This window comes from Neodiprion lecontei, chromosome 4 (genome assembly GCF_021901455.1).
Source record: "Neodiprion lecontei isolate iyNeoLeco1 chromosome 4, iyNeoLeco1.1, whole genome shotgun sequence".
Taxonomy (NCBI): Eukaryota; Metazoa; Arthropoda; class Insecta; order Hymenoptera; family Diprionidae; genus Neodiprion; species Neodiprion lecontei.
The window spans coordinates 22,806,860-22,823,638 of record NC_060263.1 but is presented as its reverse complement, the minus strand read 5'-3'; the positions used below and the strand labels follow the sequence as shown (position 1 = coordinate 22,823,638).

At 34.9% G+C, this 16,779-nt stretch overlaps 2 protein-coding genes across 5 annotated transcripts in view; one reads left to right on the top strand and one right to left on the bottom strand.

Moving 5' to 3' along the window:
• The window catches only part of LOC107218375 (centaurin-gamma-1A), a 67,454-nt gene that overhangs the window by 11,174 nt on the left and 39,501 nt on the right, over window positions 1-16,779 (bottom strand). The window contains exons 3-7 of one of the 3 annotated variants that reach the window (XM_046737408.1): window positions 11,564-11,653; window positions 5,165-5,397; window positions 1,780-1,921; window positions 384-515; window positions 114-298 (exon numbers count right to left, since the gene is read on the bottom strand). In XM_046737408.1, coding sequence (XP_046593364.1) covers window positions 114-298; window positions 384-515; window positions 1,780-1,921; window positions 5,165-5,272 — 567 coding nt within the window. In that variant the 5' untranslated portion in view covers window positions 5,273-5,397; window positions 11,564-11,653. Of the gene's footprint in view, window positions 1-113; window positions 299-383; window positions 516-1,779; window positions 1,922-5,164; window positions 5,398-6,204; window positions 6,629-11,563; window positions 11,654-16,779 lie in introns of those variants that run through there. The other 2 variants (XM_046737407.1, XM_015656224.2) reach the window with 2 other exon arrangements.
• On the top strand, window positions 7,122-15,123 carry LOC107218370 (protein zwilch). Of its 2 annotated transcripts, none has more exons than XM_046737412.1 (12): window positions 7,122-7,391; window positions 8,310-8,406; window positions 8,490-8,619; window positions 11,105-11,345; window positions 12,167-12,331; window positions 12,421-12,564; window positions 13,061-13,253; window positions 13,394-13,473; window positions 13,566-13,804; window positions 14,306-14,536; window positions 14,643-14,755; window positions 14,888-15,123. In XM_046737412.1, exons 1-12 carry the CDS (start codon window positions 7,251-7,253, stop codon window positions 14,962-14,964), a joined length of 1,851 nt encoding a protein of 616 aa, XP_046593368.1. In that variant the 5' UTR covers window positions 7,122-7,250; the 3' UTR covers window positions 14,965-15,123. The 2 variants fall into 2 exon arrangements, with proteins under 2 accessions (XP_046593368.1, XP_015511703.2); XM_015656217.2 differs by having other exon boundaries at window positions 7,124-7,391; window positions 8,346-8,406.

Genomic DNA, 16,779 nt, shown 5'->3' with positions numbered 1-16,779 from the left:
GAAGATTTCTTATAGTGTGTGACCACATACCAGTATGATCATAAGCCCAACTTTTTCCCAATGAATTAAAATTCACAGTAAATTTGATGATATTTTTCTTTAAGGGTACTCACAGGTGAATGGTAATTGCTGCTGACACTATCTTTTGGAATCGGACAAACTATGTCCATGTCTTTGGTAGGTGGTTGTACATGTTTTGTAATCACAGGCGCAGAGTGTTTTTTATCGTCTTCTCCCGAGCTTTGTCCATTACATCGAAAGTGTTTTGAAGATATATTTTCAATTATTCTTTGACAAACTGGAAAAATATACGCCTTGATGAATGATAGTGTCGCGATGCAATAACTTGTACAAATCATAAGTGTTTCTAAGTTTTTACTGACCATCTTGAAATACTCTTTCAACATTTAAGCCGTATACAGCACATGTCTCGTAATAAGGGCATTTTAATTCACTTGCCAGCTTACGAGGCCTCATATCTTTGATTATCCGAGGATTTGTATCATTGATTGAATCTAAAAAATGTAACGTAGTAATAAGTATTTGTATAAAAAAATGAAAGCCGAAAAGAATTTTTAACAGAACATATGGAAGAAATTATATAAGCTGAATAACTGCTTTGAATTACAAAATGTAAACGGAATATAAAGAGAATTTCCATACAGTGCAGTTAAGTTCGGTCAGCTAGTCCTGTGGTATGCAGTACAGTTCAGTTGAAAGTAAACGCTTTGTTACAACGGTTTAGTAAATATATTTGTCTCAGGATCATATTTCATTCTATACTACAATCATTTTCTGAACCGATTCTAATAATTGATGGCCCATAATGATGAGAGGACAAACCAGTATTGGTCTCCAAGAGAATAACTAAATAATTTACGGAAAGAAAGTTACAAGAGATTTTCATAATCTCATTATCAACCGTCTTACAATTTAATTATTTCATTCCTTATTTTTCAGCTCTTGGGAGACTCATGATATCAAACTTTCGGAGAACTGCCAAAAACCCTCTACATTTAACCTGAGAAATCTAGGATAGGTAAAAACATCTATTATTATGCAAAGTAACTTTTTTCTTGGATCGTCATCTTGAATAAATTTAAACAGTTCATGATTTAAATTGAATGATAAATATTCATTAGCACGGATAATCGCTTCGACCACGATGATTTCATTATGCGTTTGTTACATTAAATTGTGAGAATTGGCATTTTTATATTTAAACTTTTTAATCATACGTAGTTTTAGTTTTAGGAATAAGCTAATTCAATACTGAATTACTCAAATAATCAGAAGGTAAGTTCTATTTTGATGAAATGAATTCTTCAAAGTTCTGGTACTAATTTGTTTTAGCAGCACCTGCTTGGAAAATTTAATTTTCGAAGTTTGTGGAGCGTGCGCAAAGTGCCCCATTTCAAAACAGTACGGTAAAACGATGTTGGTGTAGGCGCACAACTGATGCACTCGATTTTGCATACTAGCGCTTGCTTTGGCGCATGCACGATCGGTCGTTCAACACTCTAAGTTTCACAGTTTTTTTTTCGGTACTCATACCACGCGTTGCGACCCCGTTCACTCCGTTGAACGGTTAAAGGGTGGAGCGACTGAATTTTGAACCATAAATATTGCGAATTGTGTTTTATACGAAGGTATAAAAAAAATGCTTTCCATCAGTTTTCAAGAAAGGGAATACTGTCACGTTTGAAAGGAATCGGTTAAAGACATGCTGTCCCTTTACCTGCCAAAGTGAAACAAAAATTACCATTGTAAATATTTTACCTTGTACACCCACAAGTACTTTCGGCACATCAATCATGTTTCGAAATGAACACATTCGGTTGTAATAACTGTATATCCGGGAGAAGCTATCCTCACTTTCTAAACTAAATACCAATAGTACTGCGTCTATCCATGAAGAAAACTGCAATTAAAATATATTATACATAAATAAATATTGCAATATACGCTCAGTTCATTATATTTACGATCTAAGCCACCGATGATTGTTCAAAACAATCTAGGGTAGATATTCCAATTACCAATTACCAACAAGATAAATCCCACTGGTACGTATCATTTTAATTTCGCAAATTACACATTTACATTTTTCATACACAGAGAGAAAAAAAGTCATTGATTCAAACATACTAACTTATGTAGTTCAAAAAAATGTGGACTTAATAAGCCGTAATTACCGCAAGAATTCTTAGTAATTCGAATCAAGCAAATGATTTGTCAGAAAGAGTTGGTTCATACATTTGTTTAGATATCGCCTATTTTCTGTACTTTTTACACAATATACTATTCTAAACTTACTTTGTACAGATTGGTACTAAATCTGCTAAATAAGTAGTTTTAAAAAGTTATTTCATCAAAATAAGACCTGCCTTATGGAGAATGGTTTTTTTTTTTGGATTCTACATTTCGGAACGAGATGAAGGGAAACGACTATGTGACAACTTTGGTTTTTGCGAAATCGCGGCTTGTTTTTGTTTTGAAAAGAAGATATGCCATGAAATTTTCGATGAGGAGGTAAGTTCAAACCTTATATCTGGTTGAATATTTCAAAAAGTGTTGAGGGGCCATCTCGAAAGCGTGACAGAATTTTATGTGCTGTTTCACAATCCAGCGACTCAATTCCTGGTGTAAATAAACGATTTTGAAGATGACAGGCTAATTTGTGCCGTTTAAAATGACGTCAATTTTTTACTTGAAAAGTCTGGTATAATAATATTTAATTATGACATCAAGGGGTCTTCCATTCAAGTAATCATGGTGCCAACATTATTCGAAATGATTTCGTAATCTCCGAAATCACATTAAACTCAGTAATATTGAAACATAATTCTAGATTAGTAATGATTGGTAGTCATGACAAATCATTTAGGATTACGGAAAACTCTATATAATCTTAAGAAATTATACAAAATCTGGGTAAAATTTATTTGTCAAGTAATCCTCGTAATCACTCTATAAAATGTAACTAATCATGGAGTATTGTAATTATGGTGTCACTTTTTTCTAAGTGAAACACCTCTTGTGTGACATTTATGACGTTTAAATTAATAATTCATGACAATTAGATTGGCATCAATAATTTGTACAATACAAAATCTGATCCATCAATTTCCGTTTATACCGAGAGTTTTCTGTGTATCCAAACATTTCGGTTGTATACAGTACGCGCCTGCTAGAAGATATGGAATGTCAGAATTCACAGGAAATGCTTGGTAGAGACTCGCGCAAGAATTATTGAGATAGATAAGCACGTAGCGTCGGTTTTCATGGTTTTTGCGTTTGTTTTGCAATAGGAATTCCGATCTTCTTCGCATGTTTGTGGATTGCAATGGTTTACTGTTGCCTGATAAGCACTAGGTCTACTGAAATTTACATTAAGGATGAATCTTTTGTACTGTCAGAATTAAAAGTTGTGAAAATGAGTAAAACGTTTTAAGAAATCTCCAGTAATTTCATTTGGGCTGATGATAGTGAACACGAAAGAAACGTTATCTCTGTTATGTGACAGGAATGATTCTGAGCAAATTTCATTAACACAAGCTAACAATAAGGTATCAGTAATTTGAGTAGAGGCTTTGTATTCATGATATTCAAAATGATTAAACTCTGGTGTTTATTTTATGCGATTTTAATGTGTTTGTGCTTATTTTTGAAAAGAAGTTGTTACTCCAGTTAAGAATTAGGTGTTCTTCAGAGGCTAAATAGGAGTTCCGTCCAAACTTTTAATGCTCCATTTTTTATACCAAAAAAATGTACTTTTACCTACAATGCCTTACAAACTCAGCTTGACGACGGTGATGCCAAAGTTCTCGCGACGCAGGCATTAGGTACACTTTAAATGTTTGTTAAGTTGGCATCTCATATTCGGAAAAATAGATTTTTTCGGTAGTTCTGAAATCCTTTTGAATAGTTCTAGCATTCCTGGTCATTTTCAGAAATAGTTTCGGTTGGTAAGGTTACGGAAGTATTTATTTTTTCCATTAATTAATAAATTATTAATGAAATTCCAATATTCCGGAGGTTCTGATAAACGTAGAGTTTTGGGTTGCCATGGCAAGAATTCTACCCATAATTTGAATGACTCTCTTAGATGCGACCAAAATTCGTAAAGTCCTCCACCTATTTTCTTTTCAGTCACACTGACAGACTGAGAACCATGATAAAATTTTGTTTGAAAGTTTCCTGAGTTTTAATGAGAATTTTACCGATAATTCGAATGGTTTTTGATGATGGTGCAACAATAAATTGACGTTATGATTTTATTTAGCTGAAGCAATTTAGGGAAAGAAAACTAGAACGCTCCAAATCTTCTCAGAATTCATAAGAAATTAGTGATTTTGTAAAAACGGGATGCTGGTATTTTTTTTATTTCTTATTTTACCATGGTCGATATCCACTACTATTATGTACTGTTACAGGCATATACCTGTAGAACTTTTTGGAAACTATTCAGAACTCTTGGAAGAATCCATTTTTTTTTAAATTGTGTGTCAACTTCACAGCGATCTTAAGAGTACCTGATTCCTGCATCAAGTGATGTGCCTTATCACATTATTAAGCTGAGTGTGTGAGGCGTTGTACGTAAACGTCAACTTTCTGATATAAAAAATGGAGCACCAACATTTTTTGGTTACCTGATCATCACTTGAATAGCGCCTAATTCCTGAGTGAATAAATTTTTCCTGGCATCTTTATTGAATGAGTTCCCATAGGTGCATTACTAGCTACATGTTCCAGTGGCAGTTTTTCCTGCACGATAGGTGGAGTACAAAAATTTTGGATGGGACACCTAATGATCACCTATAGAGTACTCCATTTTTTTGTGGATTATAACCAACTTTTTCACCATCAGTCTGCTCAGTTCACGGACACAGAATATGTTTCTATTACATAGAAGAGACGTCATTTAACTTTCACTGGTGCAAAAAATATTTCTGGAATTATTTTAAACGATTTTTCCTCTTTTTTTTTAACCTTCGATTCAAATGGTGGGGCCTATTCATCCTGAAGTTAGACCATAAGCTTGGGACACCATTACGATTGAGTTTCGATTGAGCCCTATCAATCGCAACTTATTCATATGTTGTTCTCTCATAGTTTAGTATTTTACTACAATGACAATCGAAAGAGAATTGGCTTTTCTTACTTGCAATTCTGGAACACTGCCTTCATCTCTAATAAGGAGCAAATAGCTTTGATCATTGACAAAAACTTCCTTTTTGAAACGACCGCCTTCCGGAGATTCCTCGTGCATAAAAGATCCTGTGAGGTACCTATGAACTAGGGCGGACTTCCCGGAATCTGATGAGCCAATGATACCTAGATGTAATTCTGGGACGTCTCTTGCTAAAGTCCATTCGTGACTGTTAACAAAGGAGTCTGAAACAATACAGAATAATTAGTAAAAATATTCACTGAATGATAAATTTAAAACTACATGGTCTCATATGATAGATGGCCAAAATCATGAGCTTGAAGGTAATAACGTTAACGTAAGAAAACAACAGGGAAAAAAATTATTATTGTGCAATTTTAAAATGACTTTCAACTAGTTGGCTTTAATAAATATGAGTATATTTTATTTATTATGGTTTACCAAATTTCAGACATTCCGAAAGGTGCGAAGTTACGATTTGCCCTAAACAAGCATTATGTACGACAACGTTACTGACTTTATTCTCATCCAAAACCTGAGGCTGACTTTAGTATCGTTCAATCACAAATTCTAAATCTTGCTGTAATACAACACATGCAAGACGGTCTGTCATTCAGGGTCTGAAGTGTAATTATGAACACATTGTGTTATCAAAATACCATGACCAAGGCCCTGTCTTTTGGCGGACGATGGAAATTGGCAGCTTTGTTTGTACTTCATGTATGTGTTGTAATTGTTTCAGGTTATTACAAAATATGATTCATGAGAATACTAATGACGGTGTACCAAAGCACAAACTTTTTTAGATCACAGTAAAAAATTTGAAACACCCTATTTTTGGTATGCGTAAGATGTGTCTTATGTAAAGACACAAGAAATTCTATGGAAAATCACAGAGTGAGTGATAACCGTATTGTATGATTGAATCTGAATAATGTTGAGATTCCGATGCCAATTGGCAAATCACGTCATCCTACATGGTAAATTTCATCAATTTTCCAGTTCCAGTCAAGATAAGAAAATATGCGTACCTTCAATAGCAACAACGTGCTCTCGAATTTGTTTGGCAATGTGTGTATCAGATATGAGATCTATAAGGTCATAAATAGCGTATATTGAGGGATGAACACTTTCGAAACGCTGGATTTCTTGTCTAATTGCAAGAGCGTAGTCATGTCCACTTTGGCCTGTTGTCATTTTCCACAATTAACTGCACTTTGTGTTTTAAATAACTTGTATATTACAATTTAAAAATAAACATTGAGAATAAATTAAGTTAACATGACAGGGAGCAATTTCTTAATCACATAATTCTATGAGTGTAATTAATTTGAAGGTTACACGAAACAGAAAGATGTCAAATTTGTATACTTATAAACATTATTTCGTCACATACGTAGGTTATAGTAACGAAATGGCATTTATACACTTGGTCATGAAGACTAGAGTAAAGGAGTCCGAACGCATATGGCGGAATCGTCGAAAAGTGGTTCGTGAAAGCGATGAAAGATCTTGTAGTTCGGGATGTATCCGCAAACGATACCAGCGCCTGGTTACGAATATGATACATACGTGAGGATCGACGATTCAAAATCACCGCGCTGACGGAGCCCGCAGGGGTAGCGCTGCCAGGCGGCTACAATCCTCGGATCGTTCATCACTTTCACCGTGGTTCGGACTACTTACCTCTAGTCTCCATGCACTTAGTCTTGGTATAGTATTCCATGAAGCTTAAATGTTGAGAACGGAAACGATTGCAAGATTTGAGCTGTGTTCCGAAATCATGCTCGGGGTATGTTCCGAAACTAACTGCAGCACTGAAAATTCCCTAGGACAAAGGCAGAGCTATTCGTGAACTCAGCAGTGCCCACCAGAGAGTGAGGCCAATCAAATGCAGAGTGAGAGAGATGGCACCGTTACAGAGCACATCCCGGCCCATCCGCCACCTCAGGAGTTCTAAAAATTCAATCAGGGGTTACTGTCTTTACAGATATCCAGCCAATGGCAATAATTCAAATTTACCAAATCAGTTGAGCTACATGGGCATTGGGCACTTGTCGCTTTAGAAACTTGTAAAATGGCTAGTGTTCGTGGAGTGAGAGGGGTCATCCTTCCAGATGAAACTATAATAGTCAGTGAGACTGCCAAGTTCTCATACGATAACCTTTTAGACTTATTGTCATTAAAGTCGAAAAAGATGTTATTTTTGCACAGAGAGGTAATAAAAAATATTTCCACGATTTGAATGTCAATAAACATTCAGATAATTTAAACTTTGAAAGGAGAATTTCAAGTATTAATTGCAGGAAATTGTTTACAGCCATTAAAAATTCAATCATTTAACAATACAGTTAGTGTTGTCACGTTTGCAATGGTTTTTTTAAAAATGAATTTGAAGCTAGCATTCAACAATATAATAGGGCAGAGCAATAAAATTGCATTTTCGAAATCAATCTTTTCTTGATACTGAAAAATTTCAATCTTAAATTCTAAAAATTCACCCAAAAGAATTTTTTTTCATAGGACTCTGTATCCAAGTGATATGATAATTTGGTTACATACAAAGTGTTATAAAGTTCAATTAAAAGGTGAATTTCGACAACCTGAAAGCATTCATCAAAGCTGAGAATACAATCAAACCATATAATAAAAACTGCTGGAGGTATCCAGATGATACAAAATATATTCACTTTGCTACCGCAAACTAATTCTAAATGTGTGAAAGATTTGTTATTTTCTACGACAATTCGTTACTTCACTGTTGCTAACTTCTACGTTGTTAATGACCCCTTGAGTCTTTAGTTTCGAAGTAAAATCATCTACTCTTATCTTATTATGGATAGTCATGTAAGCACAAGTATCAATTTTTAAGAAAACAAACGAAAGTACTCTAGCAAAATACATGTTTTCTGCTAATAGAATCCCTATAAAAGTCATTTTCAATTGATTAAAAATGGCAAAGAGTAACTGAAATAAGAGTAATCGAAAAAAATTAAGGCAACCAGAAGTAATTTATAATTTTTAGTAATTGAGAGCTGTGCAGTGCAGAAAGTGGTGTAGTGCTATTTTGTATCTGCTTTCGTTATGAAATGGTTTACATCACATTCAATTTCAATATATTACAATATGTTGACAGCTAATCTCTAATCGTGTTTTCACTACTCTATTCAAGCTTACTCCTTCCAAAACCTTTCAAGAGAGAACATCTGATCCCGATGGGTCAGAGTTGAGTGGTAAGCGATGTTTCTTAGTCATGATTGAAACTTGATTTTTACCAAACAATGTTTCAACACATTTTACTATTTTGATGTGATAGACTTAGACGTCACTGGATCACCACTGGAATATGAGCTGGGCTATCCAAAACTTGACGAAACTGTATATGACTGCAAGAATTGGAGAAAAGAAGCAGAATTTCATTCACCATTATCCAGATTAGAAGCAAGGTTACTCAAATTCAAATTTATTTGCATCAATTTACGCTAGCAAATAAAGGAACGGTGGAACGAATTTGATGTACCTGAAAGTTTTGTGTATCAAGTTGGATGTTTGAAAACTCAAATTGTCGCTATTATAGGATTTTGATAATGAACGAATATTAGTAATTTCAACATAAGCCTCAAGTTCACAATTACGTCACCAGGTTTTATTTACTCTATGTATCAGAACTTGTTAGCAGAGCTTAGGATTCATGACAATTCGAGTTTTCGATCAAGCTTCAGAGATCAAAATGTAAGTGACATTCCACAAAATTTCGTTTGTATATGCCTTGAACTGCGAAGAGTAGTTGCTCAAATACAAAAGATTTAGGACTAGTCTGGGGAGAGGGTAGTGCAAAAGGGCAAGGGTTTGCAGGTAACCACTGGAAATTGTATCTGACTATCAGCATTTGGTAGAGTTGTATCAAATATATTGACAGTGGAGTTCTACAATCAAATCTGAAAAGATGGAAGTTTCAACATATCAGCTTCGTTCTTCGCTAAAAGAAAACAGTGGAATCATAGATGAAATATGAGATCATCATTAGGTCTCAAACAAGTGGTTAAAAAATGCTGTATTTTTATTAGAAGCAGCTCCTTTTGCAAAATAACCCTGGGGCATCCGAAACATGTGTAGTGATTAAAAATATAGCTATGCTTATGGAAGAAGAGTTCTACGAACCCACAATGTCGATGCTTGTGTATAAAGAACAGATACCTGAAGAGAAGCTGTTCACGGCAGAAGGGACTAAGGGTGAATGCATTGATGACATACCGGGAGGGTACGAGTTGGATGAATTGAAAGATTATTTGCCGTGTGAAAAAGACCAAGAAAAACAAATAAATCATATTATGTTTGATTATAAAGTAAAGTCTGGGAATTTTACAAAAAAACACACTACATAAAGTTTTGAAAACCTGCAAACAAAACAATGCCATCGTCTGAAACATTTCGAAAAATTTCTTCAAAGTGCTAATCCCAGTCAACTTACAGCAGAACCCGCGGTATGTAATAAACAAAGTGAAATTTTCTTACGGAGGACATGAAGAAGGTCACTCTTAAGTTTCTGCCGCTGACAAATTTGTGAAAGGGTAAAACCCTATTTCAAGGATGAACAACGAGATTTTAAGATGACGAGGGTCTGTCAACATAAAGCATCAACGTTATATCTCCAAGATGTACGTCACTCGTTCAGCTTTGCATCGTCTACTTTTTAATTTCATCACGCATCTACAGAATTGTACTCACTTGATCAAGAAAAACCGTGACATTGGTCCATGCGAGGATTGTATAAAAAATGCAATGAATTGTGTACCATCAATTGTTTGCGTCAGTTTTTCATGATACGTTGTAATACCCGTGGGCCACTACCAAATCTTGGGACGATATAGCGCCAGAAGAATTTTGATATACGTCAAAGAAATTTACTTCCACATCCCGCACTTAAAAATTCCTACACCTGCAAAGATTTGTCATTATTTGTGAGGTGTTTGAGATGTCGGAAGACTTACTGCTTCCCCTGTTTTTTGTAACAGCTACCACACTGGCTCATGGTCTTTGTAAAATATGTCAGAAATGATGTAACGTTGTATGTCTGTAACTATGAATATAATAAACGATATTGAACATAATTCGTGTGGTTTATTTTTTTTTATTCTAATGACACGAAAATTTTCCCTGAAAAAACATCGAATGGTATATGGTGATGGTCTCGTGGTGACTTGACTTAAAATTTTCATTTTCTAAGACATTTAATCACTCTGCGAGCTTTAAACTAATCGCTCATACACTCGATTGATTGTATGCCAGATTTCGAGATTGCGTAATTTCAAATGATTTCATAGGATTTCACGAAACAGGGTATTTCAGAGATTTAAAATGATTTCCTACAATATTTCAAGGCATAGGCTGCCTCTCACCGCCTCGTTTTAATTCAAAATCGAGTCTTTGTCACTATACCTATAACTTGAAGGCACTGGTGCTATTACTTTGCAGCGTCTTTTGATCTGCATTGTTGGACAAAATCATAATTTTCCTATTCCAATTTCCAAATTGCAATTGTGTGTCATAATTGATCAGATTTTAATATTAAATCATAAATTTTGTCATTCTCTTCAGCTCAATTACAAATTACAAATGTGTTTGTGTAATTGATCTCGATTTAATTACATTTCAAACGTATTTTGTAATTGTAAATTTCAATTCCCGGGTGTCCGACATTGGTGGTCTGCTATTATTGCCGAGACATACTTGTATATTCCATATATATATATATATATATCTGTAGAGACAATGTACACTTAGGCAAGGTACGTCGATATTGAAGAGCACGCGTCTATTATGAATAAACATCTTGTTTAACCCAAAGCTTATAGAAATTACGCGACAGATTAACCAGTAATCGTATCATGGATGTATAAAGTGTGAGTTTATATATTTGTGTTTGAACAGTGCCGCATTGAATTACTGTTCTGAGTATACTTCCGATGACGACTGGAAATTGCCTGTGTTGGCGATATGCGATGGAAAAGATGCCGATAAAACGGTATTATTGGGATCTTACTATGAGGATGGATGGTTTACTACAACACAAGTACAAATTTTGGATGATCAAAAATTGATAAGCATTGAAAAGCTTCCTGCCGCACTGCTCAAAGAATATATCGACACGTTTTCAGTCCAAAAGCATAAGGTAGGATCATATATTCCAGTGTGTATAGATTTGATGTAAAAAAGTTGAAGAATTTCAATGCAATTACCCTCAACTTTTTTCTTATCAAAATTTAACATGAACTATGAATTTGCGGTACGAATTTACATCCCAATTCAAGGTTTTTCCGCGAGGGTAAGGAGTCGATATTTTGGTGTTTATCACTTACTGACAATGAGTGGGTCGTCTCGTATTCTCACCTGTATTTATACAGACTGCTGGCGTGCCCTGGTGTTAAGGATTTACGATATTAGGCCTTGTCGGTTCATCCGTAAAGAATACATCTGCAACTAAAACAAATTCGTAAAACGTTAGGAGGTGCAAAACATGTCTAATCGATATGAAATATTCTTAAGTGTCACTTTATTTGCTGAAAAATAAACATATAAGAGAAAACTTGTCGATTATTTGTTCGATTGAAATAAAAAATGCAGAAGCAAATTAGCGTGAGACCTAAGCACAAGACATACGACGAAAGTTTGTTTGACTATAGCTACAACTGAATTGAACGATGGCCATACTAAGGTGACCAAAACTGGTACCTACAACGAAAAACCGAATCTACTCTGCTGAATTCAAAATTCGTCTAACAATTATCACTAATTTAACATTGAAAGCTCGTTTTGTAATTACTTGTCCTGTTAGAGTATCGGCTAATAGAAACGTTTGGTAGTTTTCGTCCGTTTCTCCGTCCTTTACCTCTGGTTAATACAGCAAACATTAGCTTGACAATTACTTATTCCACAAATGAAGAATTTCCATTTTTCCGTGTTTCATCCTCATGCTTTCCTTTTATCGAATAGGTATGTATAGCCACGAAAAGTACCTACGAATTATGCGGGAAGAGACCAGGGATTACAGATGTGTCGGATCTGCCACCGGGTGGTTTCAATGGTAATTTGAGCATTGAAGTAAACTGGAATACTTTATCATTTTACGCTCCGGTTATGGATTCAACAACTACATTGGTAATCAGCTGTTTTTACTTTCCTCTGATATACTCGTGAATTCTGTTTGGTAAACATGTATCGATTGCTTATAAATTCAATTATCACAGGTCATGGAGATGACACCGTACTGGGATGGAAGCCGTTTGAAAGATTTGTGGAAAGAATTGAAAGTACTCGATCAGTATTTAAGCATGTTAGAGCAATCTCGGAAAAATGAGAAACTGCCCAAACTTGCTTCATTAAATTCAGCTGTAAGTCATCGTTGTATTATAACAATCTCGTTTCCTTCGCACTTTAAATTTGGTGTGCATACTCGTGGAGCGATAATCGTACGGTGCATTGTTTTATAACACTTTATAACACATTGTTACGATGGATTCATTCTTTTTGCGAATCCGAATTTAACTTTTTTGCGATCCGAAAAAATTGTTCACCCTGTATCCACTCCAGTAAATGTATAAGTCGGAGAGTACCTACCAAATTTGATTTGAGAATCAGTTAACTCGTTATCACTCTGTCCAAATCTCCGCATGAAGTTGCTAATGTTTTAATTAGTCCGGGCTTTTATATTTTGATACAATTGTTCCGGAACTTGCAATATGTTGATTGACATTTCAAATCACGATTTTAAAATATCAATTAAAAGTTTTAATTTTTTTGCGGTAAATTTTTTATCACTTACACTTTATAATTTTTCATAAAATTTTGTATTTTTATTTTCAACGAAACTTATAATCAATCACGTAGATTTCAGAGGAAAATAGAGGAAAATTAAATAAATTAATAAACGGAGAGAATGAGCGGAACGAATCTTGTGAAAATAATACTAATGAAAACGATGGACACGTTTCTGATGACGTGAAATTGGAAAAAATTGTCGCCGATATTAAATTCAGAGAAAACATGGATTTTGCCGATTTGTTATGGGAATTCCTTACAGGTAATATATTATATAATATTTTAATTTCTGTTCTGTCCGTAAACTGATATTTCGAAAAATTGCTTTCTAAAATTGTAACGTCATAATTGCAATAAATAGAACTGATTGGACGACCTGATTATGTAGCCAATACTTTTTAGGCTGTCATGATTACGCGCAAGTAGCTGGCTGTCTTCTTACCCTACTACAGGAAGTCCAATCAGGCTACGCTAGACCTCAGGTATGTAGATAGTAACAAACATTACTCAAATATACGTAGAATACAGCGTTTGCTAGGGTTGGGTGATGAATTGTCTGTCACCAATTTCACAGGCTATTTCAACTAATTCAGCAAAAATCAACAAAATAATATCTAACGTGATCTTTCAAAAAGAAGCGATGCCCATAATTAGTGAAAACTTACTATTGGAGCTTTTGATAGATGCCGGCTTGCGAAAACTCTGCAAAGATTATACTTACATATTATCGTGTGCAGATTTGATTGATCTTTGCGATATTCGGGCAACGCTGTGCAATCCACAGGAAGGGACGTTTCACATCGAAGACTACCGGTTTGTAAATCCAGCGTATTACTATACCAATAGACAATAACAGCTTAGAAAGCATTGTTTAGTTTTTGCAGAAATTGTATTCTAATCTAAATGCATTACAAACAACGTAAGAGGTAATGAAATCTTAAAATAATGGAAATAACGTGAACAGAATTGGTAAAAGCTTGAAAACTTTCGTGAATTCATTCTCACGCAATTCAGGATACAAAATTCTCTGTCACAAAAATTAAAACACGCATGCACGTACACAAAACTAACAGAAACTTCGCTTTCTAATTTTACTCGAAAATCAATATCAAATTTGAAGCTAATGAGTATTTATGACAAGTCGATTTTCAACAGCCCAAAATGCATTGTAACTCCTTCGTTGTCATTTTAGCAAAACTTCGTGGTTCTAGATTGCCATTGTTGAACATACTCGTAAAGTCCATAATAGTGAGAATACCTTTCATGATAGTTCATGGAGAACTGCAATGTTAAATTGGATTATTTCATTTTCAGAAATAAGCTGACATCACTGGTAGAGATACATTTGTGCCTAGAGTTTACATTGTTTGCACAAAACTACTTGAATTGTGCGACTGTCAATTTAAAGCACATCCTTAGACCTGCTTTTCGAGAACATACGTGCAAAAATTCAACTCTCAAATCCTCTACGATTCTAAACCAGAAATCGATACAATCCTTGAAAGTCGTTATACCAACGATCGTGGTGGAAGATATTATACAAGGGTGAGTATCGAATCATTCCCCTTCAAGAATACAAAATTGCAGTTGGGAACGGAAAAATCAAGGTTAAATCTGATTAACACTCGATGGTCAAATATTATTCATGCAGATCACCTTCTTCGTGGAGTTTAACATTGTCATCGACATCTAGTACTGCAAAAGTTACTACAACATCGCTTTTGACTTGTACTCCAATTATCCCCCCGAATATTTACTGCTTTGGTAAGAGGAATATTTTTCTTTTCAAATTTGAATAAGAAATTCATTTACCCTATTCTGAGTCAGACTCGGCAAATACCGAGATTTTCAATTATATATACTATTTGCTTCGAGTTAATGAATAACTTTTTACAGATTCGTCCAACAAACGTGATGTATATCACTTTTTGAAACTTTATTCATCATCTTCCAAAATTGCCCAAGATAACTGAACTGAACCAACTACGGAAGTTTCAGGCATTGAATTGATATTAATTCGAGGGCTATCACCTTGAATAATTATTGAAATGTATTTAACATAGCGTCTGATATTATAATTATCATTTGATGATGACGGATTGTAACTGATTCGTCAAGTATACAGTATTTTGATGAAAAGTTTGCCTGTGTTGTTTATTAACAATCTATTAATTTATGTTAATCCCTTCTATCCGGATGCCATTCAAATTTTGTCGCTTTTTCACCCGTTCAAGCTGTTGCAATAGTATTTTTCTACATGGAATTGAACTCGTTACAGCACCACATTCTTCGTTTAGACCGAGGTTGTGTAATTCACGTTACCCGAATCGTCGAACCTGTTCACTTTTTATCCCAACGTCATTTATGAGAGTTTTTGGGTATCCATTGTTTGAAGAGTACCCTAATTTAGTTTAGTGTTCTTAGATCTAAGATGTGAATCAGCTAGTCCTCTGTAAAATAAGTGTGCAGTCGCACAAATTGAGTTTAAGATGTGCGGAACCCGAAATTGAGATGTACACTAACAATAATCAACAAAGAAGAAGTAAGAAGTACTCCATTTCTAGCGAGGCACCGACTCAATATTCGTTGTTGGCACACGAGTGCAAATACGAAACTCGAGTGAGTATAAACACTCGATACTCAGGTCCTAGTGCGCAATTGCAGCTGACAATGATGCTAGCGGCAAGGTTAGACCGAATGTATTTTAGGTGATAGGGGAAAGCCGTTTATCAGCCTTCGCCTTCATTCGATCGGGAAAAATATGTCAATGTTGGGAATTTGCTCTGGTGTGCTAATTAAGATCCAATTTCATTATCAAGCTCTCATAAAAACTTGCATCGTTTGTAAATGTTTAAGGACGTTAAAAAGTTCGATACTTTGAATAAGAATCCTACTATGATTTGGGATACATGGCCCGTAACAGTCGAGAAAATACCTTTATTCGCGAAAATACGGTTTTTACCGAGGTTCCATAGACAAAAAATTATATATTTTTTTAACTGTTGGTGAAGATACAGGAAAACATGAATTTCACTGTCTGAAAGATTTTCGATGTATTGTTTTCCAAACAGTAGCAAGTAATGAGAATTGTAAAATTCGATGGGAAAACGAACTCACGTGTTTCTCATAAGCGGTAAACCCTGGATATCCAAGATTCGGGGGACTTTCATATTTAAGGACACCCGATAATGCGTCGAAATTGTAGCCGCGAATCGAAATTCCCGTACCTGGTCGTTTTCCTATAGCTGGCGGAATTAACCCTAATTATTATTCGGTGATCATTTTCTATAGCATATTACAGTCTTTTATTTGTGACATATGTAATTGCTACAGGATCTGTTTGACCCATAAAAATAGACATGACGCTGAAAAGGATGTTAAAATATTGTGCCGACGGTTGGAGGCTTGAATGTATATAATTAGTTGGGGATACGAGATCGGAAGATAACTTGATTCAAGTTAAACAACTTTCGAGTTTCATGATAATCTGATGAATGAGCCTTCATTGGTCCATTTAAAATTCTAATTCTAATTAATTTCAGAATGTATGTTGCCTTTTCAATCTTCTAATTTTCTTCTAGGCTATCAAAGCTGTACACACCACATACCGAGTGTCTCTTTTCTATGAACTATTTTTTAAGCAAGGTGGAAGAATAGAGTACTGCGACAATAGCGGAATATCTCAATTATCGCATTCTCATTATCTCCTACGCGACTAAGAACCTAGGCCAATCGAATAATCGATATTTTGGGTCTCAAATTATAGTAACTATATATATTTCGTGAAA